Source organism: Panthera leo, chromosome B4 (assembly GCF_018350215.1).
Source record: "Panthera leo isolate Ple1 chromosome B4, P.leo_Ple1_pat1.1, whole genome shotgun sequence".
Taxonomy (NCBI): Eukaryota; Metazoa; Chordata; class Mammalia; order Carnivora; family Felidae; genus Panthera; species Panthera leo.
Genome location: NC_056685.1, coordinates 89,680,134 through 89,707,369, shown reverse-complemented (window position 1 = coordinate 89,707,369; position 27,236 = coordinate 89,680,134). Strand labels below are relative to the sequence as shown.

The 27,236-nt window shown below is 42.5% G+C and overlaps 1 protein-coding gene across 2 annotated transcripts in view; it reads right to left on the bottom strand.

Annotated features, from left to right (window-relative positions):
* Window positions 1-126: 126 nt before the first annotated feature.
* The window catches only part of TBC1D30 (TBC1 domain family member 30), an 84,370-nt gene continuing 57,260 nt past the window's right edge, over window positions 127-27,236 (bottom strand). Inside the window, exons 7-14 of one of the 2 annotated variants that reach the window (XM_042947074.1) lie at window positions 26,463-26,631; window positions 24,390-24,558; window positions 20,207-20,312; window positions 11,409-11,521; window positions 9,785-9,924; window positions 7,217-7,423; window positions 6,993-7,052; window positions 127-4,019 (exon numbers count right to left, since the gene is read on the bottom strand). In XM_042947074.1, the coding sequence (XP_042803008.1) occupies window positions 3,247-4,019; window positions 6,993-7,052; window positions 7,217-7,423; window positions 9,785-9,924; window positions 11,409-11,521; window positions 20,207-20,312; window positions 24,390-24,558; window positions 26,463-26,631 (1,737 nt within the window). In that variant the 3' untranslated portion in view covers window positions 127-3,246. The remainder of the gene's footprint in view (window positions 4,020-6,992; window positions 7,053-7,216; window positions 7,424-9,784; window positions 9,925-11,408; window positions 11,522-20,206; window positions 20,313-24,389; window positions 24,559-26,462; window positions 26,632-27,236) is intronic. The other variant, XM_042947075.1, reaches the window with a different exon arrangement.

Below are 27,236 nucleotides of genomic sequence, written 5' to 3'. Positions count from 1 at the left end.
GCCTGTGACCACAGCTGTCCATTCACGTCCCACTCATGAGACCAGGAAGCTGAGTTACGTTCCTAGTGTCCTATTTTATTGAAACAAAGGAAAATGACAAACCTCATGGCTAATTTTATACACACACGTACATTCACACACACGTTCTTAAGTAAACTCTCTACTCACTCATACCTAGGAACCCGCTCCTCTGCCAAGTTCTCAAGAGGTCACGGGCCACCCTGCAGCCCAGTGATTAGATTGGGGGAGATGGAGCTTACTGGGCTGTTTCCCCAGTTCCGTGACCAAGGAGGGGAAAAAGTTGAAGCGGAAGGGGAAGGAGGATGTCAGTGTCACAACGGTATTCTACGCATGCACTCAGAAAATGGCACAACAGCTACAACAATAAGAATCTTTATGCACATGTCTTTGTAATCAGTACAATTCTTCAGAACAACAGAGACAAAAAAAAAGAGAAAAAGGAATACAATGTTTCAAAAAGTGACAGCCCATAGGTCAAACATTACAAACTAGGTTTAAACCATTTGGAGGCTTTTGTAAGAGTATTGAGGTGCAGAAGCACTGGAAGGAGGGGACTCCCCGCACAAGTGCTGACAGGGGACAGACAGATCTAGAAATCAAGAAACCGCTACTTGGTAAGTACTTCTGGTGCTTGAGTACAGTGTCCAATACGTAGGGGGGAGAACGAGTCCGTACTGGTCTTTGTACATGCTGTGTGGTGAAGGCTACTGCAGATTTCTCTATTTCCTAAAGTAGGCAAGTCTCCAAAATTGACCGATTCACATTGCGATTACACGGTACAATGCATGCATGTTATTGGTACAGAGAGTGCTTCAACAGAAATCCTTCGGTTTTTAAAATCCTGACAAGGTCATTTTGACCTCCAAGGACTATGATCCTTTCAGTTATTCATTCTTCCATTTGGGATAAAATACTTCTTCCAAAGCATGCGCCCGTCTCGTCCGTCCCTCTCCCAGAAAGACCATCAGAGGGAAACCGGTGGGGCCTAGGTCACCAACACTAAGACACTTAGCAGACACAACAGCGCCATCCCAAGGACTGTGGTAAGCGGCTCCGCCCCAGCATCCACCTCCCTGGACCTAGATCCTCAGGGAGCGTGGGGCTGACTCAAGAGAAGAGAGACTACTCCTCCATTCCAGTCAGACATCCCTCAAAGGGATGAGTCTGTTCTGACTCATTGGGGTGGGGGAGGAGAAAAGAATATAAGGTGGAATCATTATCTGTAAAGTTTTAGCAGATGGAAGAAAATCGTGTCATTTGCTTAACTTTGAAAAATGCAGCGGGTCTCATCCCCGCAGCGGGACGCGAGGTGAGCCCAACATCCCACCTCCTCCCTTCCCAAGACAGAGGTGGTGGGCGTGGCTGCTTTTTAAGAAGCTGCATGCCAACTTCAGGTGGCACAGAATTCAAGACCAACACCGCAATAACTCAGTAGTCATATTTTCCACCTTCTGTGCCTTTGGGGGTAAAAATACCACAAAAGGGATAACATGGCTTTTCTCACTGTATGTCATTCTTATGTCTTCTACTCAAAAAAAAGCCCACACTACCACATTTTCTATTTTATTATGAAAATTAATACCTCTCACAGTAGAAGCCCTCTCTAAAATTATAGCTTTGGTTTCAGAATTGGCAATCCAATTAGCCCAAATGAACACTGAGTGCATCGACAATGTGCCTGCAGGCATGGTCAAGGTCTATCAGAGAGGAGGATAAAGATGCTGAGGCTATTCTTCGGATAACAGTAAGACAAGGGGATTGAGGAGTGAGCCTTTGTTCAAATGACAGCTGCACGAAGCATTTTTAAAATGAACTACCTTTTTGGGTAAAAACAGAGCTGGTTTTGTGAAACGCCATCACGGGACTCTGTACCATCTGGAGAAAGGTCCTCTGAGTCGAGAGGGAGTACAGTGAGTGGCTTCCCAGTCTTGGTTTTTAGAACCTATACAGCCAATGCATCTGTGTACAAAGAGCAGTAAATCCGCCTATCGTGCCAGAGGAGATGTGACCAAGTCACAGGGAATACTGGGAGTATTCCCCTTGAGTATCTGCAATGCTACTTCACCTCCGTGTGGCTCAGAGTTCCCATCTGCATAGTGGAGATAACAGGTGCTGTCTCTGACCCGCTGGGACCAGGAGAGAAGTGGGTAAGAGAGAGCTAGAAAGCACTAATGCCTTCTCCAAAGAAAGGCAGTGTTCAAGTAACAAAAGTACTCAACAAAGTGCTCCAATCAAAAAAGCACAAAATTCAAGTAACAGAATTGCAGGTGCTGTGTTTCTGGCTTCCGAGCAGCAGCCGTGAACACGGCTCGAGCCACGATCGAGCATTGCTACGTCTGCCATGAAGAGCTGGTAGGTAAGTGAGCTGCACGGCGGACAACACGGGACACGCTCCATGGAGAGCCCACCAAGTCATCCCAACACTGAGGACCATAATTCTTCTTAGAGGGGAAAAAAATGAACCTTGGGGAAAGCTTAGCAGAATCAGCAAGCCGTTCAGAGCGATTGCTTAATGCATGTCCCGTGTGTGTTCTCTGGGTAAGATCTTCAAATTGGTGGCTTAACCTAAATTTCAACAGATAAAGGGTTTTCTTCATTTTGCAGGCAGAAAGGGAAACTAAGGCTATCTACATTTTTCTCCTGCACTTTAGCTCTAGAATGAAAAAACAATCTTCAGACTGGCTGAGAGAAACTACTGAAGAAAAACGCACACACACAAACATTCCCCCAGTGGGGCAGGAAGAGGGAAATCAGGATGTTTTTTGTAACTAAGAAACTTACTTCCTTTGTACAGTTTCTGTTCTAGGAGCTAGTGTGTGCATGCTTGAGTATCGCTAACGCCCAGAGAACCAGAAGGTTTGGAGGAGTGTTGTCGCAGGGACCCTGACAGCCTTCAGAACAGGAAGAAGGAAGAGGGGTTAACAGTCTAAATACGCAGTCTTTTCTAAACAACTCACGATTAAAAATAGGGAAAACTTCACGCTTTAAAACTACAATATTTATGCTGCCACAAGAATTCACTGGATCGGTTAGCGGTGGGTGGGAAAACATCCCCGTCCTGGCTTCCCACTAGAAAAGTTCCATTTCCCATCTTTACAGACTGGTGCTCATCTCTGAACCTATCTGTTCATTTTCACCGGACAATTAACACTCTTTTGGAGCCTCAGCCGGAACCCTTTTACCACCATGGGAAGGCGCATCTACAGTCGAAGCTTCTGAAGGCCATCATCGTTTCTTCGTGCCACTGTTTCCACCGCTGGATTTGCTGAAGCCCCTGCTCATGTGAGGAAAGTGCACGGTTGGGGTTCTTTCTGTAGGACCATATAATCCCAAGTTCCTGGCAGTGGCTGACTTGCGCAGTGGTTTGACGCTGGGGAAAGGGCTAAAGATGGGTGCTTTCAGGTGGCCGCCCTGGGGAGGTTTGGTTTCCCTGGGCGTATCAGGCAGCTCCGGGAAGTGCCGTTGGCAGGGCGCGTGTGCCTTGGGCTCAGGGTCGGCAGCAGCATCCCTCCGGTTCAGTTCCAAGGCTTCTAACTTCACCTGGACCGCAGACACGTCAGCGTCGGCATCCCCAAACGCTGGCTCCGGAGACTGCCCTTCGATTGTCCTCCCCACACAGCCTTCCGAGCTGCCACCTTCTCCTCCAGCTGCCGCTGCGCGGCTGGAGGGGAACTCCGCCGCCCCCGGGCTCTTAGTCTTGCAGCCCTCATTCTGCTCTTCTATCAGCCCAACGGTGTCCCCGCAGCCCAGCTGACTCTTGGTCCTCGTCATGTTCTTCTTGTGGACTCGGATGTGAGTTCGCCACGGAGAATTGAGCTTCGTCTTGAGGTCTTCATAAGGGACAGGAGACGTTCTGCCTCCTGTGTGGCCGGGGATGTGGATGACCGCATTCTTGGCAGGTCTGTTTGACATCTTCACCTTCTTTCCTAAAAGAAGGTGGTTTATGACCGGAGAGTTGTTTACCTGAGATGGGAGAATGCTGGTCACTGGCCCTTTATCTGAAAGAAACGTTGAAAGGTTGTGTGAAATGGACCACAGAGAAACCATCCATCACAGAACAGGAATCACAGAGGTTGTCCCCACATCCCAACCCACGTATCTGCCAGGTTTTGCAGAGTCATGTGACTGAAGGTAACAGAAACTGAATTCAACCCTAGAGCCTGGAGTACCTGTTCCCTCCTCTTCCAAAAGGAGGAGACAAGAGGCTGAGGATACAAAAAGAAGCAGACTCTGGCCCCTCATTACTAAAGTGCAGACACCCTACTGTTTCTTACTGAGAGTTTTTGTCTCTGAGAAATAACCTCAGAGGTCCTGTACCTAGAAAACTTTAGAAGACTGTTTTAAAAATAAGTCAAACACTACGACCATATGGATTATCAGCTGTTAGCTTCTGAGGGGTAGGAAAAGAACACACTGCATATTATAAAGGTGAGAGCAGGCAGAATGACAGAGGTGATAGAAGGTGGTGAAAATGTAGGGAGATCACTGCTACTTGATTCCTGATCCCACTCCTGTGTCCTCAATGGACTTCGAAAGCCAATTGAAACTGGAGAGCACCAAAGCCATGCTCTCCTGGAGGGCACTGGTGATAGTATTCCTGTCGTCCTCCTCCAGTGGCTATGACCAAGCCTCTATTTCAGATGACGCTCAAACACACATGGCCCCAGAGATGACAACAGCAGGCAGAAGCAGTAGGGAGAAGGCCCTACCGTCTCTGTGTGAGCAACCTTCCTCCTGACATCCCTATCATCTGGCTGAGCTCACCTCTACGCTTCTCGATTGCTCTCACGTACCTCGGGTCACACTCCAGTCTTTACTGAAAATGTTGACTACAGTCTCCTCTCCATCCCATATCCTACTACCTCCCTCAGTTGCATGACTGTTTCTCTGACTGACCCATCCTCATACTTCCTCAGCCTCCCCAATGCCATCCGAAACTTCATCACCCAGATCTATCTTACCTGAAAAATATTTAAGTCTCTGATTCTTCTCTTTGGCTCTCCTGGCTCTCAGGTTCTCGATATGACTATACATAGTACTGAACCAGAGACTTGGGTTCTCTCGTCTTTCAAACTTCCCATAACCCCTTGTCTATGTGTGAGTCACTTGCACTCCTCCCCCGGCTAGATGCATGGCTGATCACCAGGATGCTGCCTCACCAATGACCACATTCTTGACACCCCTATCTCTTTCTGCCTGGCAAAATCCCAAACCTGGATTTTTATCTTTTCCAAAAAGGGAGGGGAAAAAAAAAATCACACAGACATGTGGACTGAAAGCCCTTCAGATTCATAACTTCCTATTTTGTTGGGTCCTCAAAGCCACTGAACAACCCTTTTCTTTCCCTCTTCCATTCCGTTCAATGACCTACCCAAATCTTCATTGCTTTCTCTACGCTCCTACCTGACTTCCCCAACTTACTCCTCCAAAAGCAAACAACTTTTCCTCCGATTTCTCCCCAAAAACCGAAGCCACCGGGTCCAAAAGGCCCCAACTTCCCGTCCTCCTTAACCTGGGAAGCTGGGACCTCAACCGCCATGCTCACCACCTTACTTCACATCTCAGAAGCTGAAGTCAAGCGCACCCTCTCCACCTGCACTGCTAATCCTCTTATACCATCTCTTCTAAAAGCTACTCAAAGCGTGATCCCCACCCAGCAGCACTGGCACCACCCAGGAGCTTGTTGGAAATGCATCATCTCAGCCCCACCCCAAAGCTGCTGAAACAGACTCTTCATTTTAACAGATCCCCAAGTGATTTACATGCACGCTGAAGTTTCAAAAGCAATGCTCTTTGTCTTTGAGCAACAATCTCCCTAAAAGGAACCACACAAACCATGATCCCGATAAGGGTCAGCGAACTTTTCCTGACTGTAAATATTTTAGACTTTTGTAGTACAAAAGCAGCCATAGACAATATGTAAATATTTTAGACTTTTGTAGTGCAAAAGCAGTCATAGGCAATATGTAAATAAGGGGGCATGCCTGTATTCCAATAAAATTTTAGTTACAAAAACAGGCAGCTAGCCGGATGTGGCCTGTGGAACACAGTTTACTGAGCCCCTAGCTACAGCACAAGACACTGGGCCGATTTAATACCACCGACAACTGTTCACCATCACACCCACAGATGTGTAGGGCGCAAGAGAAAAAGGGACTATGTAAAGAATCAGAACACGGGGATCTAGCCCTGGCCTGACCACCGACCATCGCTATACAACCCTGCTAAGCTTTCCTGAGTCACCATTTCCTCATCTTTTAAAAGGACAGAAGCATATCCATCCTTACCTGCCTCATTTCTTTAAGGACAAAAATGAGGATATGTTTGAGCCAATGTTTTTAAAATTAAAGTGCTAGAGTTGTTTCTTTTGTGAATGTCCTCTTAATGATTCAAGTCAAAGTAAAAACATTCAGGAAGTTAACCCGCTCCTCCCCCGTAAGTGGAAGGTAAGTACAGTTTTCGTGCAAGATCAGTCACGTGCTCCCCAGTCAACTTCATCTTAACACAGAACAGGCATCATTTTCATTAGGATTTCACTTAGAACAAGACAAACCACTTCCCAAATCAGCATGTATTAAATCACAAAGCAGACTGTTCACTGGCATTTGTGGAATTTAAAAAGAAAACAAAAAAAGCAGCTGGACAGTCCTTGGAAAAGAGCATTTCCAACCTCAATCCAATTTTGCTCTTCTCGGCAGATCCCCAAGAAAGACCCCGCTAACCCATCGGTGAGGCACAGGAATGGTTTCTTCCTTTTTCTCTGATGACAACTTCTGTTATATTACTACCTAAATGACCAGTGGATAGCTTAATTTACTAGTGCACAGATTAATAGATTCCATTTTCAAATGCCTAAAATTTAGGAAGAGCTCAAAAATGTCTCAAGTCCAAGGACTGCATGGCGTTTGCAACAGTTTCATCATTTGTAAACCCCTCTCCACAAGCACACGTAGTACAGACGTGTTTAATACCATCAAGTGCCTGGTTCTTGGTACCTAAAAGGGACCCATGGTCTTTTTCTTCGGTCGAGCCTAATAAAATAAGAAAGGGGATACTAAATAGGTCATTTCCTCATGCCAGCAGTGTTTGCGGATACTGAGCTACAGGGTTGCAATACCGAGGCGATCCTAGGAGTATGGTTCCTTCCTTCACAAGACACAGAGGGGAAATTGATTCAAACAAAGAATCACATTACCTGCCCGGATATACACCTGATGAACCTGCTGTTGCTGCTTCTTCTTAATCCGAGAATACTGCCGCTTCAGCGCGTTGATATCTGTGGTCATGCGCTCCATCATCATACTGTTGAAAGCTGCATGGTACTCACTTCGACAAGAGTTGATCGCTCCTGGACTCAGCTCTGCAATGTTATTAGACCGCAGACTCTGCTCTTCATTTGGTTCTACACTCCAGAGGAGAGAGACACGGACATGGAGGAGAAAGATTACACTGTGCCCCAGTGTGGTATCTTAACTTCCAGGGAATTCTAACCACAAAAAAAAAAAAAAAAAAAAAAAAAAAAAATGCATGCTCCAGTTTGTTGTACTGGTTTTCATTTGGTCCTGAAAATATTTCCACATTTTCTGATTAGCCTAACTGTGGGTCTGAAATGAGCTGTGTGGGTTCACTGTTTGATTTTATTAGCACTTTGCTCATTCTGTAGACATAAGAACAACTGTTTCCACATAAATATCACTGCCTTTTTCTAAAATTCCCTTAGGAAAATATAACTCCAGGTGTCTAAAGTCAGTTGACAGATTTGCATATAACTGCATGAGGATTTATAAGGAATTGACTGTTCGTAGAGTTTAGACCATCATTAAAAGTGAGTTTTTCCTAAGTTAAAAATAGCAACACATTCTATAAAATTATCAAGACTTCGGGGCATCTGGGTGGCTCAGTCAGTTAAGCATCTGACTTCAACTGAGGTGATGATCTCATGGCTTGTGAATTTGAGCCCCGCATCAGACTCTGTGCTGACAGCTCAGAGCCTGGAGCCTGCTTTGGATTCTGTGTCTCTCTCTCTGCCCCTCCCCTGCTCATGCTCTGTCTCTCTCTCTCAAATAAATAAACATTTAAAAAAACATATCAAAACTTTGAATCACTGCATCACTAGAAATGTTTTTATTCATTTAATACACATTTCCTGCCTATGTGTGTTTTGTCTGATGTGGTTTCTGCTCCTGTGACACCTACAACTAGCAGATTTGTCCCTTAAATAAAATTGAGATTACATCTGAGAAGTAGAAATAAGCACTGTGTGAGGGCAGACACACTACATAGGCTTTTCTAGCACAGTATGTAAAACGGCCTGGGAACCGCTTTTAAAAAAATAATTAGTGAGGATTTCAACTATCGTAGCATCTGCTGAAACTGTTATTCAGGTAAAGCTTAAACATCAGACAAATTTACTTCCTTTTTTATGGAAAACACATTTTTAAGGAGAAGAAAATTAAGGGGTGCCTGGATGGCTCATTCGGTTAAGTGTGCGACTTTGGCTCAGGTCATGATCTCACAGTTCATGAGTTGGAGCCCCGCACTGGGCTCTGTGCTGACAGCTCAGAGCCTGGAGCCTGCTTTGGATTCTGTGTCTCCCTCTCTCTCTGCACCTTCCCTGCTTGCGTATGCTCTCTCTCTCTCTCTCTCTTAAAAATAAATAAACATAAAAAAAAAAAAAAAGGAGAAGAAAATTAAAAGGGGTCCTGCTAATCTGAACTTAGTTAAACCTGACAAGAATTGTGGCACCTGGGTGGCTCAGTCGGTTGGGCGTCTGACTTCTGCCTTAGGTCATGATCTCACAGTCAGGGAGTTCAAGGCCTGCGCTGGGCTCTATAATGACAGTTCAGAGCCTGGAGCCTGTTTCCAATTCTGTGTCTCCCTCTTTTTCTCCCCCTCTCTGCTCATGCTGTGTGTGTGTGTGTGTGTGTGTGTGTGTGTGTGTCTCAAAAATTTACAAAAAAAAAAAAAAACTTAAAAAAAAAGTTCATTACGTCGATGGTGTCCAGACCACAAAAAGTCCATTCTCTACAAGAAAAAAACAAATGTAGTACAGCATCCAATTCAGAGCACCACTTTTTAAGAGGCACACTACAGGACATTAAAAGGTGAATATACAGAATATCAAAAGTTCTGGAAGTCATCCCTTCTGAAAAATTTTGATCTTGGACCATAGACAAGGATTTGGGGGACACGATGGATGTCCTCAAGATTTCAAGAGACATCCAATAAAAGAGGGAGTAGACTTGCTGTCTTTTGTTCAAAAGAACTACTAAAAGAACTGGTAGGTGGAGATTATCTTTTCTCAACTAGAAACCATGGGCTAAGCAGAGGGATCCAGCAGAATGTCCTATGAGATAACAAGTTTCTAATCACTCAAATTCAAGGAGAGGCTACCATAATGTTTTAGATTTAGAGGGTATCTCTATAGTGGAAAAGAAGCCATTCTGTATCAATTAAATTCAAACAGAATGTGTTAAACATCTATTATATGCCAGGTTCCAGGCTAAGGAACTGAGCATACGAAGTGGAATCAGAAGAACTGGAGGCAAAACACATAAGAAAAAGATACAGGTATGATGTGTGTAACACATAACAGAGAGATCCTACTACATGATAGAGTAGCACAGAAGACACTTTTAACAAAGACCTTTAATAGTGGTAACCAGGTGAGGAAACAGTAGTCATTGATCAGACACAATAATAATACCTTTGCTATAGTGACCCAACACATTGAGATCATCTAAATAGAAAGCGACCTCTTTACCTTTCATTTGCTTTTGGTACTTCTGCAGTTCGGGTGCCAGGAGCCCGCTGAAAGGTCCAAGGCACCCCACTGCATTAGTGACAGCATCTTCATCGTCTGGGTCATTCTCTTCATCACTGTCTCTGACCTTACCATGTCGTCTTGGGAAACATAAAAGAAAAAGAAATATTCAAAGAAAATTGTGGTGTTTTTGAAAAATAAATGATATAGTCACATGGTTTAATTTTTATATATAACTATGAATGTAACATACATAAAAAGTCTCTCTCCCATCCCTGTCCAACTTCTGCCTTTGCCCTACTTAATTCCCAAAGGTGACCATTGCTACTAATTTCTATGTGTTCTTCAGTTCCTTTATTGCATAGATAAGCAAAGATAACTATGGTCTTATTTTTCTCTTCCTTTTGCATAATTATTAGCATACTGTATACATTCTTCCGCACCTTGCTTCTATGGACCTAAAACTTTCTCCACGTTCACACACAGAGCTTTCTCATCCTTTTTGTACAGCTGCACTGTATTGTGTGCATGTAGCCCATGTAATGGAACCAGGCCACTGACAATACACACCTGAGTGGTTTCCAATCTTATACCATTATAAGCAATGTTGCAATAAATAACCTTATACAGACTGTGCTTTGCAGGTGTACAAATACATCTGTGGGATAAGTCATAAAGGTAGAATTGCTGGGTCAAAGGATATGTGCACTAGTAATCTGGGGAAATATTGCCAAATTGCCTGCCACAAATCTTGCAGCAATGCGCTACGCCGGTACTGTGCAAGAGTGTCCCCCTATAGCGTCACCAACAGAGCACACATCCACCTTCTGAATTTTTGTCAATCTGACAGATAAAAACATAGTCTCAATCTAGTTCTAGGCTGCATTTCTCTTCATACAACTGATGCTGCCTTTTATACATAAACTACCAATCCCCATCCTTTCATCGTGTCTCAGTTGGGCAGCCAGTTTCTTACTGATTTCTAGGAACTTTATACATGAGAGACCGCAATTACAAATATTTTTTCACAAAATATTTTTGTGCCTGCTTATGAAGGTTTTTAGTCATGCAGAAAATTATTTCTAAACTACTTAACTTTTTCCCTTGTGTTTCTGAGTCCATTATTAAGGCCCTTCCAATTCCAAAGAACTAAAGACATTCTTCCACACTTTCTTCTGCTAGTTTTATTATTTCATTTTTTCTATTTAAATACACTTTTCACTATTGATTTGATATGTTAAGTTTTCAAACACTAAATTCCTATACAGGAATATATATTTGTCAATTTCTTGTCTTCTCATTTTAAATTAGGCCATCTGCCTCTTCATGCACCTGTTCTATACGATTTTAATTATTAAAATTTTTAATATTTGACATTTTTAAATAAGTTGTGGGGTCTCTAAATATTCCTTCAGTTTATGTTCCAATCTTCTTTGGAAAGTATGGTTTTAAAAATCTGTCTTGAATTTAAATCAAAACCTTTGGGAAAGAAACATTCAGATTTTAAGTACCAAACTACTTTGAATAGATATATCTGGGGCTTAACCAATATGAAGTTACACCAACACATTAAGATATTAAGTCTTCCATCATGAAAACAACAAGGGGGGGAAAAAGACCTTACCCAGAAACTGAGGTGGGTTTAACTGTGGCTGGGAATGGTGTAATGTTGTAGGTGTATTTTTCCCTCAGCTCTGCCAACTGTGGGAAAGGGAATGGAGCCATAGAATAAACAGTCTGAAAAACACAAGCAAAAATGTCAAGTCTGAAACGATGGCCTTAAACAACTCTTCTCAATCGTGGAAAGATATTAAAGTTCTATGATTTGGGTGTAAAGAGGTAGATTCTGCTTCTCACACAGCAGGTGGAGAGATTCTACTTCAATATCCCCTTTAGAGAAAGACAAAAGAATACTGAGGAACACAATGCTCATTTCTCAAATCAATCCAGCGGTGACTGGGTATTCCAAGTGGTGAACATGGGTGGCAGATGGGGGCAGTCTGACTTCCTCTGGGCTCAACTGACAGGTGGGTTAACTCAGAAATTCACAGCTCTCTATTATTTCTTTAACAAAGAACCCATCGGTGATGCTCATATGCAGTGCTTGTTTTTCAAAGCTTTGCTTGATGACTTTTATAGACATTCAACGTCATCTGGACAACATTAAATCTAGTGGGTGATCGTGTGATCAGCCACAAGCTTTCGCCAAAGATACCACCTTTTCAAATGTCTGTGAATGAGTTCGAGGTGAAAATTGTTAGCTGTTATTTAAAAACAAAAAAAGAAAAGAAAGAAAGAAAAAAAGTGACAGGGTGTAAAGCATAGGCTGTTAAAAAATCTATAAATAAAAATGGGAAAAGCACCTGTGCTTCCTCCAGAATTTCAAAATTATATATCATTCTACCAGCAGGAGGAAAGTAATCACGTTTGCTCTCTTAATTTTATTAAAGCTTAATTGTTCCAAATGCTTTCCTTCAATCCTTCAAGTACTTATTCTCCAGAAAATGTATATTAATCACCCTAAGTTTCACTTCTCCCAGGAAACCATTCACCTAAAACTACTATGTCAACTACACCTTAATAATTTAAAAAGAGAAACCCATACCATTGGGATTCAAGTTTAAAAGATGAAATTATTGGGGCACCTGGGTGGCTCAGTCAGTAAGCATCCAACTTCAGCTCAGGTCATGATCTTGCAGTCCGTGGGTTTGAGCCCCATGTCAGGCTCTGTGCTGACAGCTCAGAGCCTGGAGCCTGCTTCAGATTCTGTGTCTCCCTCTCCCTCTGTCCCTCCCCTGCTTGTGCTCTATCTCAAAAATAAATAAACATTAAAAAAAAATTTTTTTAAGATGAAATTATTAATGATAGGAATTTCAAATTTCCTTATGAATGAAGATGTCTCATTGAAGACAATTAGTAGGGTGACCAGGTGAAGATTCACTTGTGTTTTATTTTTGTCAGTTTTATAAAAAATCATTAAAATATTCCCTTGTCCAGCCTCATGAAGGAAGCTGGTAAGAACAGTATGGGAAGTACGTCCTGCCCCAGAGTAATTGGCCTGGGCTCCTAGCAAGCTCCTTCAAGAGCCACTCAGCTTCAGACATCTGACAAAAAAAAAACAAAAACAAAAACAAAAACAAAAACCTGGCTGCATTGGTGCTTTCATTTTCTATTTTTTAGTCTATCTTCCTCTATCCTTTACTTTTAGTTAATCCTTCAAAGAAGAAATCAGTGCTTCTGGGGAAAAAAAATGTGTTTATGGCACCTCTTCACATATATTCACTCACTTAGTCGAAGGTCTCACGTCTGAAGGCGAGTTTATGCCATGAATATACACCACACATCACTATAGTCCTCGGGGTACCTGAGAAGCTCTGGTTTCCAGCGTTGTAAATCAGAGATTTACAATGGATTCCAAGAAAGGAATTTTACTAATCACTTTAGAGCCAAATATGGTACACTAACAGAATCTTCGGGTTAGAATGGAATGTAAACATAATTTAGTTCGGCCACCTTCCCAAGCAGAAGTTCCCTCTAGAGACTCTCCAACAGATGGTCACAAAGGCAGCACTGAAACCCTTCCAATGGTGGGCACACACTCTTTTGCAGGGCAGACGGTTTCAATTTTTGACAGCGCTAATTAAGCAAACATTATCCTTCTATCGGACAAGCATCCACATCCTTGTAATTTCCATGTCATCACTGATGGAAAAAAGTGAACGTTCCAAGGGCTGATCCTGCCTCACAGCACATGAGAGCTCCCCCCAGGTAACAATAATTACTGATATACACTTTGAGGTAGGTTGTCCCAAGCACCTAAAAACCCTTCTGACAACAGCACCTGATTTTTCTCTCTATTGCCCTCAAGGAAGTCATGAGAGATTTTGTCCAAAGTCTCACTGAAATCCACACCCGCTATTTCACTGGCATTCTCCCAATGTCTTTTTCAGACACCACCAATTTTTTAAAAACAGCCCTTGCTACTTAAAAAAAAAAAAGTGATATGATTTACAGAAGGAAAAAGCCCAGCAGATTTTGTGTGTGGCACTTAGAATGGAAAGAAATTGGGAAGACCACCAGGGAGAATCCTTCCCTGTCTTTCAGCTCAAAAATAAAGACCTTAAGCACAGCCCGCATTTTTCATCTGGAGCCATTTCAGGTTTGCTGACAGATTTATGGCCCACCATAATTGGATCCCAGCCACTGAATTAATTTTTTTTTTAAAAAGATTGAATAAAGAAAACAGAGTGCCTTGAAATGACATTCACCATTTCTCTCCATAACACTCCATGATGCCAAGGAAAACCAATAAGTCAACTTACTATTCAAACTACCAAAGTACACTTAAATAGACGTTTATATTTAGGTACCGCTGAAAACAAAATTGTATTTTTCATTACTGACATGCTTCACAAAAAACACGAAAACATGAGTTGTACAAAATTAGGCTCAGTTCATCTCCATCCAGATGTTTTCCTCTGCGGAAGAAAAGCCGCTAAAATGGCATCCAATTGCTCAAACCATAGCCGGTAGGTATTTTTCCCTCTAGGATTCTCTCACAGCAAGGTAAAGAGGTGGTTGTCTTTTCTCCTAATACCCAAGACTGGAAATTTCTATAGGACAAAGATGGCGTGTGTCAACGTACCTCTCATTCGCTCTGGCAACGTTTAAGTGAAACAAAATGCTGCCTTATTTTTCTAAAGGGGATTTCAGCTTCGGGAAAGACACGTTTTGACTAACGTGGAAGCGGTGGGCTGGTGGTAGGGGAAAAGTAGGCCAGGAGAGGGGGACTTGGCTCCCAGTCTGGGTCTGCCACTGGACAGTCTAAAAAACTGGCCATAAGCTCACTCTCTATCAAGTGACAGAATTAGGTTAGTTGATCTTTAAGCTTCTTTTAAACCAGTGCCTCCCTAAGTGTTGTTTAAAAACCAGCTACATCAGGTCAGAGAAAGACAGATATATGATTTCATTCATATGTGGAATTTAAGAAACTTAACAGATGATCATAGGGGAAGGGTAGGGAAAATAAGATCAAAACAGAGAGGGAGGCAAACCATAAGAGACTCTTAAATACAGAAAAAAAAAACAAAAACCTGAGGGTTGATGAGGGGGAAAGTGAGTGAGAGAATGAGTTAAATGGGTGACAGGTATTAAGGAGGGCACTTGTTGGGATGAGCACTGGGTGTTATACGTAAGTGATGAATCACTGGCTTCTACTCCTGAAGCCAAGACTACACCGTATGTTAACTAACTTAAGAATTAAAACAAAACAGAGGCGCCCGGGTGGCTCAGTTGGTTAAGCGTCCAACTACGGCTCAGGTCATGATCTCACAGTTTGTGAGTTCGAGCCCCATGTCGGGCTCTGTGCTGACAGCTCGGAGCCTGGAGCCTGCTTCAGATTCTGTGTCTCCTCTTCTCTCTGCCCAGCTCATACTCTGTCTCTCCCTCTCTCAATAATAAAATAAATGTTTAAAAAAATAAAAAAAAGAAGAATTAAAACAAAACAAAACACCATATCAGAACCATGGTGCATCAGAACCACCGATGAACTAAATGTCCACATTCTAACACACTCTGGAGCAGTTTCTCATACATAGTCAAGTGTGAAAAACACTGCCTCGAGTTCTAATGTTCTAGGAGTCTGTGTATTCAGTGAGCAACCAGGTGTATTCTTTGGTTTTTGTTTTTTAAAGACAGAGGGAGAGAGTGTAAGCAGGGGAAGGGCAGAAGGAAAGGGAGAGAGAGAATCTTAAGCTGGTTCCATGTCTAGCACAGAGCCCAACTCGGGGCTTGATCCCACAACCACGAGATCATGACCTGAGCCGAAATCAAGAATCAGACACTTAACCGACTGAGCCACCCAGGCGTCCCATAACTGGATAGGTTCTTAGTACTCTATGGGTGCCTAGGTGGCTCAGTCAGTTGAGAGTCCGACTTCGGCTCAGGTCATGATCTCACAGTTCATGAGTTCGAGCCCCTCATTGGGCTTGCTGCTGTCAATGCAGAACCCGCTTCAGATCCTCTGTCCCTCTCTCTCTCTCCCTGTCTCTGCCCCTCCCCTGCTCGCACACACTCGCTCTCTTTCTCTCTCTCAAAAATAAATAAAGCTAGGGGCGCCTGGGTGGCTCAGTTGGTTAAGCGTCTGACTTCAGCTCAGGTCACGATCTCATGGTCCGTGAGTTCGAGCCCCGCGTCCGGCTCTCAGCTGATGGCTCAGAGCCTGGAGCCTGCTTCCGGTTCTCTGTCTCCCTCTCTCTCTGCCCCTCCCCTGTTCATGCTCTGTCTCTCTCTGTCTCAAAAATAAATAAACATTAAAAAATATATATATTAAAAAAAAAAAAGTAAATAAAGCTAAAAAACCAACCACTCCTCTAGGTGTTATGGGGATACAGAGTAAAAGGAGGCCCTTATCATTAAGGAACTTACTACTTCATTAGAGAATAAGATTAACACATTTGAAAAAAACACCAAATAATATAAAATAATCTGTAATTGGCATTAAATCAGTTGTTGAGAATCTTAAGTACTGAAAGAATATGGAGGAAGGCTCGTCAATAAGGGCTGAGATAAGAGAGGCTGTGGGGTGGGAGGGAGGAGAAGAGACTGAGTAGGATCCTGGTGGGCAGACCATTTTTCACAGAAAGTGGCAGAGGGAACCACAAGCCCTCTCACAGGAACGGGCATGAACAGAGAGGGCCGGGTAGCAACAGACCTCCGCCCAGTGCAACAGGTTCCAGTCGGGGAACACCTTCGATAGGTAAGGAACAGGGCAGCAAGAATGCACCTCCAATGCAATCTGTCTCCAAACAAACCCTATTTCTGCCCCGGATAAACTTTTATGCTCTTCCTCCTAAGCCAGAAACCTGTGGGTTGCCGTTGTCTCCCCATTTCTTTCTCCCTCACCCCATATCCATTTTCCGTGGCCAAGTCCCATCAATTTTGCCTTCTAAGTACTGTCTCTGTTCCATCCTTGTTTCTACCCTTCACTGCCTCTCACGGGCTCCTGCTAGCAGACTTGACCCTTTCAAGTCCACCCTTCGCTGAGCTGCCCCTGTATCTGACAGAAGCCACAACTCAGACCATTTTCCTTCTCTCCTTAAAATGTTTCGGGTCTTCTTTTTCCCTTTCCAAACGCTCCACAGAACCCCTAGAATTCCAGCAAGCACAATTTCACAACCTCTGACCTAAAAGATCAAGTCCAATCCTTACCACAGGTTGTGGTCCTCCATATCCACACCAAATACCAAACTGCTCATAGTTTCCTTCACACACTGTAAAGTTTTCCACTGCCATGTCTTTGCTTGTGCCCCTTCCTCAACCATGACTTCCCTTTCTGCTCTGCACCACTGCCTCCAACATACACACACACACACACACACACACACACACACACCTCACATGTGCATGCACCCACGCATATACACACACATATATAGAGCCTGACCAACTCCATCTTTAAAAGGTAAAACCACACAATCATTTCCTCAAGGAAGTCTTCTGACAGAGATGCTCAAAAATGTTTGGAGAAGTTAATATAAGACCTAGAAAACTAGGCTGAAGCATTTTATTTACTGCAGTTAGTAACAAGGAAGCACTGAAGGCATTATGAAGAACAATGAAATGACCAAAGCAGTGTGGACAATCACTCTGGCAGCAAAATGCCAATGCTATTAGAGCGGAGGGAATCTGGAAGGAGGGCCACCATATAAGTGTTGTTTAATTCAGCAAACATTTATTGAAAAAGAGAAGGCAGGAAATTAATCTCAGACTCTCAACAGATGTTTGCTTAATGAAGTAATAAATTTATTGAGCAGCTGTAGTAAAAGGCAAAATGCTAAGTGTTCATGAGCAAAGCACAGGCTCTGACCTCAAGGAGCTTAAAAATATCACTGAGGGGGCACCTGGGTGGCTCAGTCGGTTAAGCATCCAACTTTGGCTCAGGTCATGATCTTGTGGTCCATGAGTTCAAGCCCTGCATCGGGCTCTGTGCTGACAGCTGAGAGCATGGAGCCTGCTTAGGATTCTGTGTCTCCCTCTCTCTCTGCACCTCCCCTCAAAAATAAATAAACTTAAAAAAATTTTTTTAAATATCACTGAGGATATTACTGATTTAAGATAAATCACTGATTTAAGATACAGTCTTAAATCAAAGTAGAATGTGATGAATGTTCACAAGAGAGGTACAAAGAAAATGCCACAGTGATTCAGAGAAATGGGAGATGATTTTAGTTGAGACTATCAGAGAATGCTTCACAAAGGAGAGGGCATCTGAACTGGAACTTTTCATGAGGAGGCAGGCCTTAATCATGTGAAGGTAGATGGGAAAGACTGAACAGAGGGGGCACAGGTACAGAGGAGGCATATTCCCAGGGATTCCTGGGAGTGTGGAGCACAGCTTGACTTGACCAGAATAAGAAAAGGGTATGAAAGGGAGGAGCTAGGACAGTCGAGAGCACTGGATGATAAGTTGAGAAATCCATGCTTCATTTTGTAGGCAGTGAGTAGCCAACAATGTTTCATGAGCGAGGGGGAAGGGATAATATCCTAGAGTCCTGCCTTGGGCAGATGAATCAGGCAGTTCTGTGAGACGTAAAGGATCCCATATGTGGAAAATGCCAAGCACAGACCTTATACACAGAGCCATGTTCAAAAAGAGGTACTTCCCTCAGAGAGAGAATGAGTGATGAAGCAATAGCCCTGAGATGTGTGAGAAGAGTCGGGATCATAGCACCAACGTCAGCATCACACAGAACCCTTCTTCCTCTGAGACAGACAGGAAAGAAGAAAGAAGAGATGAGAAGGCAAAGAAAAGTTGAAATAAAAAAATATGAATGGCTGAATGGTCTTAGTTTCTTCTTTCTCTGTGATTTCTCTTTCTTTTTTCTGAGTTTCAACTTTTACCTTTATGTTGGGTTCCATGCATGGGGTTATGTTTGGGGGGTGCTGGGCCAAGTCAACAGATTGGAAAACGAAGACTCAGGGTCTGACTTTGGGCTTGAGAAGTCCGACTGAATGGCTCAGTCGGTTGAGCGTCAGACTTCAGCTCAGGTCATGATCTCGCGGTTTGTGAGTTCAAGCCCCGTGTCGGGCTCTGTGCTGACAGCTCGGAGCCTGGAGCCTGCTTCAGATTCTGTCTCTCCCTCTCTCTCTGCCCTTCCCTGACTTGTGCTCTGTCTCTCTATATCAAAAATAAATAAATGAAAAAAATACATATATTTTAAAAAATATATGAATGTTCGGGGCAGTTCTATCAGGTGGTCAACATTCTCCAAACATAAGGGATTCTGAGAAGGAGCTGGAAGTGCCAGGAAATGAGCAAAGGAATGGAAACTCTTCGCTTCTCAAGCCCGAAGTCAGGGCCTGAGTCTTCATTTTCCAATCTGTTGACTTGGCCCAGCACCCTCCAAACATAACCCCATGCGTGGAACCCAACATAAAGGTAAAAGTTGAAACTCAGAAAAAAGAAAGAGAAATCACAGAGAAAGAAGAAACTAAGGCCCTAGGGCAACCTTGGACAAGACCCAGAGTTTGGTCGGTGGGCAAAAGGAACAACCAGGAAGAGAAGCAGTAGTCAGAAGCATCAGAGGAGAATAAGGATAAAATCATGTTACAGAACCTAATGCAAGAGAGAATGTTAACAAATCTGTTATCTTTTTTATACTCACTATCGCTTTTAATGCCTTGGTGAATATGATAGTGAGATATAATAACATGCCAGAAAATAACAAAACCCTTCAAGTCTTTTTATATTATGATTAATATAGAACAACATGAGTAGAATATATGGGTAAAACAAATTACCAAAACACTGATTAGAATAATCTCCTTTGGTGGAGAGGCACCTGGGTGGCTCAGTTGGTTAAGCGTCTGACTCTTGATTTTGGCTCAGGTCATGATCTCAGTCATGGGCTCGAGCTCCATTCGGGCTCCGTGCTGAGCATGGAGCCTTCTTGAGATTCTCTTTGTCCCTATGTCTCTGTCCCTCCCCCACTATTCTATATATAAAAAAACAAACATTTAAAAAATTTTTTAAAGAATAATTTCCTTTTCAACCCTCAATAATTTCTCCCTCAAAATAATATGTTGCCCCACAAGTCTCCCTTTATGAAGGTTAAGAATCAGATTCAGAAGAAGTACCTGGTAATTTGGGCGGGGGTGGGGTTTAGAGGTTGGATTGCACGTTATGATTTTTAAGCAACGCAGCTTGAATGGAAGTATAACAAATATCCATTATTCATTTCTTCCTTCCTCTTGTGACACAGTGAGATTCTTATCAAATTATATATATAGACTCTTGGTCAAATGAAAAACTAAATCTGATGGCTGGCCAAACATATTTCCCAAAATTGCTGCTGTGACACTGCCTATTCCCACAGCACCCAGCACTCCCAGAGCCAAAATGGGGCCAGGCTGCCCACTCACCTGCATGAGTTCATGGCTTTCCAGAAGGTCATTCTCTAGCATCTCCTGGGTAAGGCGTCCCATGGTGCTGTAGAATTCGTCGGCTGTTTCACAGCATTCTATCTGCCTAGATAAAGAAAGAACAGAAAAATGAATTATTTAGGACACCCGTGTTGTTTATCAGGCATGTACTGCAGTTGCAACAGGATACAGTGCCTCTTGCCATTAAATTAATCAAGTTAGCAATCAACAAAAACCACACTCCTGGGAACTTGTCTATGGCTTTGTCGTAGCTTGCATGTCCTGGCTTGAAATTCTCTGCTATTCCCAAATAAACCCATCTTTGCTGAATGCAGAGAAAAGATAAAAAAATACCAAAGGCAACGTAGATGTACTTATTACAGGGTGAGCTCTCATCTTTCTTACCTGCTCCCCAGCCTCACAGCCCCATCTGTGGCATCTTTATTATTTTTATTTGACACTGTCTACACAGCAGAATGCCTACCACCGATCAGATCTAAGGACCACAAAATTGGGTACTAAAGAACAATTATCCCCTGTAGGGAATCTGGGGCTTTTAATCTGCAAATGAGGAGATCACTGATAAAATTGAAACCAAGCCACAGTAGAAAGGAAAGTGAAAAATACGAGAACTTTCTCTGTATATTTCATCATCCACAGGATGTTTTCACAGGCAGAAATTTTTCACTTCTTCTCAGGACACTGCTGCCAGTTGGAGATTACATCCTGCTTCCTGCATGTGCTCCTGTACATAAATAAGAATCTGTGGGGGCACCTGGGTGGCTCAGTCAGGTGAGGTCTGACTTCAGCTCAGGTCATGATCTCACAGTTTGTGAGTTGGAGCCCTGCATCAGGCTCACTGCTATCAGCGCAGAGCCTGCTTTGGATCCTCTGTCTCCTCTCTCTCTGTCCCTTCCCAGCTTGTGCTCTCTCTCAAAAATAAATAAATATTAAAAAGAAAGAGAGAAAAAAAGAGTCTTGTCGCTTGGCAACCTATAACGCAGGTTATACTTTCAACCTTCTTCTAGAAGGGAAAAAAATTTAATAGTCTAAAGCAAAGAGCACTGTGTATTTGTTTCATTTATTACAATCTTTTTTGGATAGTAGGATAATTTTATTTGCCCACCGACATAAGACCTTCTCTTTGACATGCACTAATGTCGGGGAATTTCCACGGAGCCATCCAAAAAATATATAATGATGGAAAAACTTCAGGTTCTGGAGTGTTCTTCAATCCCACTGCCACTAAATGAAATAGACCATTGAAGTGCTATTACAAAGATACAGAGTGGCATGTGGGCATAACTGAAAAAGTGGTTACGTTTACCCTAGAGGGTGAGGAAGAGAAATAATGCTTCAGATGATTTCTGAAAAATATCCTCCAGGTTGACGAGAAAGAAAAAGCGCTCCAAAGACATGGATGCAGGAGACAGCAGGCCCTCTCCAGGCCCTGCAAGGAGCTCCATGCAACCAAAGTTGGCCAGAAGGCCTATGTGGCCAGAGGGAGAGAGCAAGTGTTCAGGGTACAGAGCTGCAGACAGCAGATGGCAAAGGCCTCAGATGCCGGCTGAGCCTCCTCAGGGCAAGAGTCACCGAAAGGTGCTGAACAGGCAATGTGAGAGCAGATGTGCCCTTGGCAAGGTTGGCTGGAGGTCGCATGGCAAGTGTAGAGTATGACAGGGGGACAAGGAAGGAAACACCACGCTAGGCCTGGCATGAGGCCAAAGCATAGGGTCAGAGAAGAAAGGCTACATTAAGGAGATGCCAGCGAAGGTGAGCTGACAGTCCATGGCTTACATATTCCAAAAGCACCGCTGGTGTGAGTGAGAGGAAGAAATGCCAAGCTGGTGGAGTAAAGTGAATGGAGAGGTCCCATGGAGATGTTGTTCACGATTTTTCCAGTGCAAAGTTTGTGGGGAAGAATACAGGCCCTGGAGTCAGAAAGATCCAGGATTGAGTCCCAGCTCTGCTACTCATGAGCTGTGTGACCATGAACTAGTTAATTAACCCTCCGGGGGTAGCTTTCTCAGTTGAAAAGGCAGGGAGAATAATCCTACCTACTTCACAGGATTATGCAAAGAACTGAATGAGAAAATGTGTTTAAGCCACCTGACAGAATGATGGCACTGTAGGCACTTGGTGATGTATACTGGTTGCCCTTCCTTTTGCTGAACAAGTTGCAGGTTCAAAAAATGTAGAAGTGGAGTGAGCAAAGACTGAAACATTTAAAGTCCTACCAGTCTGATTCATATATCCCCTGAATTTCATAAATGATAGCTATTTATTATCCGTAGATTCACATAATTAAAAGTGCAGATTCTAGGGGTTCTTGGCTAGTTCAGTCAGTGGATCATGCGACTCTTGGTCTTGGGGTTGTGGGTTCAGGCCCTGCATTAGGTATAGAGACTACTTACAAATAAAATCTTTAAAAAAAAAAAAAAAAGTACAGATTCTAAAGTCAGGATACCTGGGCTCAAAGTCAGGCTGTCCACTTACTGAGTGTCTTTGGGCAATTTACTTAACTTATCTGGGGCTCAGTTCCCACATCTGTAAAATGGGGATGATAACAGTCCTTGCCTTATGAAATGCAAGGACTAAGCGAGTTAGCTTCACATCTAGCATGCTTAGAACAATGCTTGTCCATTGCAAGCACTCCATGAATATTGGATATTAAGTGTATCTGTTATTATTTCAACAGTGTGACATCCCTGGGAGGACCATAGGGATAAATTCTGATCCTGCAGATAATGGATAGATGGAATAAAAACAGAATCGCTTCTTTTCTTCCTGCCCCATAATTAAGAACTAACACAAAGGTTACTAGAACTCAGCACACAGTTAAGTGCTACAGTATTTTAATCCTATAAACTAGTTACCCAGCAACTGGACTATCAGACCCACAGAAACCATCAAAGTGCAAAGAGTTTCAGGCATACAGTAGGTTGGAAACACATGATTACAGAAAAATATAGATACTGGGGGGGAATGAAAAGATAAGTAAACAGCACACCAAATCCCCAGAAGACTCATCTATTTGCCTAGCTGAAAAGCAGTGCGCAGTAAAACAAAGGCAAATGAGATAGCTATGTGATGTTTAAAAATACTTATACACAATAATGATCTTTCTACATCCCTGAATTGATAGTTGGTGGATCTTTCTTGCAAAAAGTATGAAATGCTACAAGTCTCCCAGGAAACAACTTATCATAAATAAAAAGTCTAGTTAAAAGGTTTTTGAAACAAAACACTGTCAGTGATTTATTAGTTTTCTGACATGTTATCTATGAGTACCCACTCAAGTCATTTATAGCTCTAAGAAAGAAACATTAACAACTTCTCTGAATCTTAACTATAACAATTGTCCTATAACCATAACTGTTGTCCTCTCCATTACCCAGAAGGTAAAATTTTAATGTAATAGTCATAATATATTAGAGATGGGTGAAAATACCCTCCTTTTTATAGTTCTGTTACTGGTAACAAATGTAAATAACATCTATGTGGCAATATGTTTAATAGTAATAGGTTTCATCATAGAATTAATTCTTGATAGAAGGAAAGAAGTTCCATGTGTTCTACCTTTTTTTAAATAGGCTCCCCACTCAAAGGGGTTCTAGAACTCACGACCCTGAAATTAAGAGTCACATCCTTTACCGACTGAGGCAGCCAGGCGCCCCCTGTGTGTTCTACTATTGACTATGTACTAAGCACCACAGATACCTTATACATATTATTTCATTTAATTCTATCGTGATCCTGAAAGGCAGAACTAAACAAATAATAAAAATTCAAAAAATAATCCAAATCATGAATGTTAACTAACAAGCCCACCTACTCCTCTCCAGATCTTCCTCTTCTAAGTTCCTCTCCCTCCCCCTCTTCCCAATTAGAGTCCAGGGAGAAGCTGCCAAAAGTAAGCCAGACAGGATACTAGCACTGAAGAGGAGGAAGATATCTGCAGACCTGAAAAAGCTTACCCCCTTCCCCAACATAGATTCTATTTGCCACGCCCCCCCCCCAACAATCAAGAATCAGCCAACTAAGATTTCAGAAAGCTAAAGCAATTCAACAAAGTTCCCAAATTTCTCTTTTGCTCACACTTAAATACAGATGCTTTCCATATTAGAGCACAGAACTTCTTAAGGCCCTCCACACCAGAGAACAGAAGGGGGAAATCACTTACTCTCCCAATTTTGCCCAGATGGCCAGCGACACCCTCAGGATGATTTCCGAACCTTCAAAGAAGACTGAATCCCAAATCTTTAAGACTGTATGGTTAGGGAGGCACGTAGCAAAAAGAGTCAGAAACCACTGCATCGTGAAGACATTCGTCAGTGGGGGCTCATATCCACCTGAAATGAATCAAATACTCTATGTTTCTTCAGAATTGATGTTTTACAAGATATAAAAATACCCTCATTCAATCTTCCATGCCCACTAAACATGTTACATTTCCTGACTGATTTCTTCATATCTCTAATTCTGGTTCTTTCCTCCTTTTTTCCTTCTTTTTTTTTTTTTTTTGGAAGAACATAAGTGTGTCTGGTAAAAATCTCAATAATATAACCTTCACAAATTCTTTATATTTCAGAAATGTTAACCTGAAACTTTATTTGGCTCTACCTATTTATTTTGTGGTGCTAAAAATTAGGGAGAACGTTTTCCTCACCAAAAACAGGATTAAAAGAAAGGATTTTTTCGCCTCTCAAAACCTGAATTCAATTTTCAAAATCTCATAAAGCCCACTTTTATTCAAATGCTACTGATAAAAACAAGGCTCCTTATGAAATTACTTGTCTACTTCTTAAATTATGCACAGCTCTCAGACCACAGTGGAATTAAACTAGAAATAAATAACAGAAAGAAAGCTGGAAAATCCCAAAGTATCTGTAGATTAAACAACATGAAATTTTAAAATATTTTGAACTAAACTATACACACAGCTCACAATGAAGTTTGTGAATTCACCAAAAACACAGAGCTCCCTCCTACTTCCTGGAATGGCATTAAGTATGTGTTTTATGAAATAAAAAATGTAGATATTTAAACTGATCCTCCCTCCAAGTTAATCAGACTGTGCATTTACCCAAGGATAAGCAAAAAAAAAGCTCTATTCTCATTTCCTCTCTTCTTAAAGAACAAAGGGGCATCTTTTTTCAGAGACTTAGAATCTAAGGGCAGCACTTATAAGCAAGTGCAGGACTTATGGAGGAAAACGTAGGGCCGAGGAAAGCACGTCTGACATGGGACAGGCAAGGTGGTCTATCTGGAAGCACTATGAAATCCACACAGGTGCACAATTACACTGCACGGCCAAATTAAATGAGATTATTCAAATGGTTTAGAAGGAAATGCTGAGAGACTCCCAGGTGTCACTAAAATCTCCAGTGTACTGTAATCACAGATTAGGTCTTCAGATCGTTTCAAATTTTCCCAGATTTGAATGCGTGGGTGGGGGGTTGGCAACCGTATACAGGAAACACAGCAAAGCTCTGTTTTCCTGGTATCCTGAGCATAGCCAGGGAAGCGCAGGCAGTGGGTACATTCACAGCCGTTAGCTGGGGTGCTTCGGAAAGCTGGGAGATGCCCACCAGACAGCAGCGACTCAGAGCTGCTTACAGACCCGAGTTTCCATCCCGGTCTCAACCTAGTGCCTTCCTTCAGGGTGCAGATTCTAGCTGGCCGTCCTGGAGAGCCCTTCTCCAGAATGAGCTGACCCACTCATCTCTGGTAAATCTAAATACCCTTACCATGAATAGATAAAAGGAGCAATTAAACGTTTCAATCCAAAAGACTATTGACGTATCTCCTAAAACTTAATGAAAACACATATTCCTCTCTCCATAGCCTCAGTGGTTCAGGCAAAACCGTAGTCTGTGTGAAATTGTACCTGTCGCTCTGTTTTAAAGAACTCCTATAAGATGGGTGCCAGCTTAGAGCAGTGTAACTAGATGGTAAGACATGGACACCATTCTTCACCTAGAGTGCAATACATCATTTCAGTTGTTGATCTCATACTGGGAAAGTATTAGGTTCTTGACTGACTTCCTAACCATGACCAGTTAGAGGTTCAGCATGTGGCCCTATCACTTTTTCAGTTCTATTCTTGTTCTCTAGCAATCTATTTCACTGCACCATACTCTCACTAACAGAAATACCTGAAAACAAGTATTTCCGTTCAAGGTTTAGGCTCAGATGTACAGTGGAATCAAAGTAAAATATTTTCACAGATATAAGAGCACTGAATCATCACTACCTCCGCTTTCCTTGTTTGCAGTTCTCTGAAGGGTATCCAGGTGCTGAGATAATTCAGGGAGCTTCAGTCTCAAGAGATCTCTGAAGACAGCCATATCCACAGACAATGCCCGGAGATTATTGACAAAATAGCTTTCAGGAAGTACCTTATCAATAAGGTAAATCATAATCTGAAGAAAAATACAAAGAATAAGATTACTTCTGAAAACCTGGGATCCCTAACATGTCCTAAATAGAAGGGACATATTCAAAAATGCTGTTAGCCAAAGTACACCATTCTTTAAATGTGTCAGTCTAAAGTTTCTAGATGGGCCACTAGACCTAAGTTCACCCCCAAAGTAGCTGTGCTTATACAACCTTCCGCCCCATTCAGAAGTGATGGAGCACATACTTCATCAGCAGCCAGCAGGAATCTCAATGCTGGCTCCCTGATGTCAGCACAGTTTTACAACCTTAATATGAAAACCAAGAGCTGAACCATCATAAAACACCGCAACTAAAGCAAGTCTCAGGATTCACTTAGCATCAGCTCAGAAACTGATAGTGGCTTTCCTCTCCCAGGAGACTGCAACAAGGTTTCATGTGAATACACGGTATTTCTAAAATCTGGATTTCTCTCATAAGATTGTCTCACAAGTTCTTCAAATTACTCTTTTCATTCTGACTTTTCTACTTGCATTACCTTTTCTAAGATATCAAGAACCACTAGATTGACCGAGCAGAACACACAAGAGTTCTATATGTCAATCTCCGGTTGTTTCCCCATCAGCTTGTA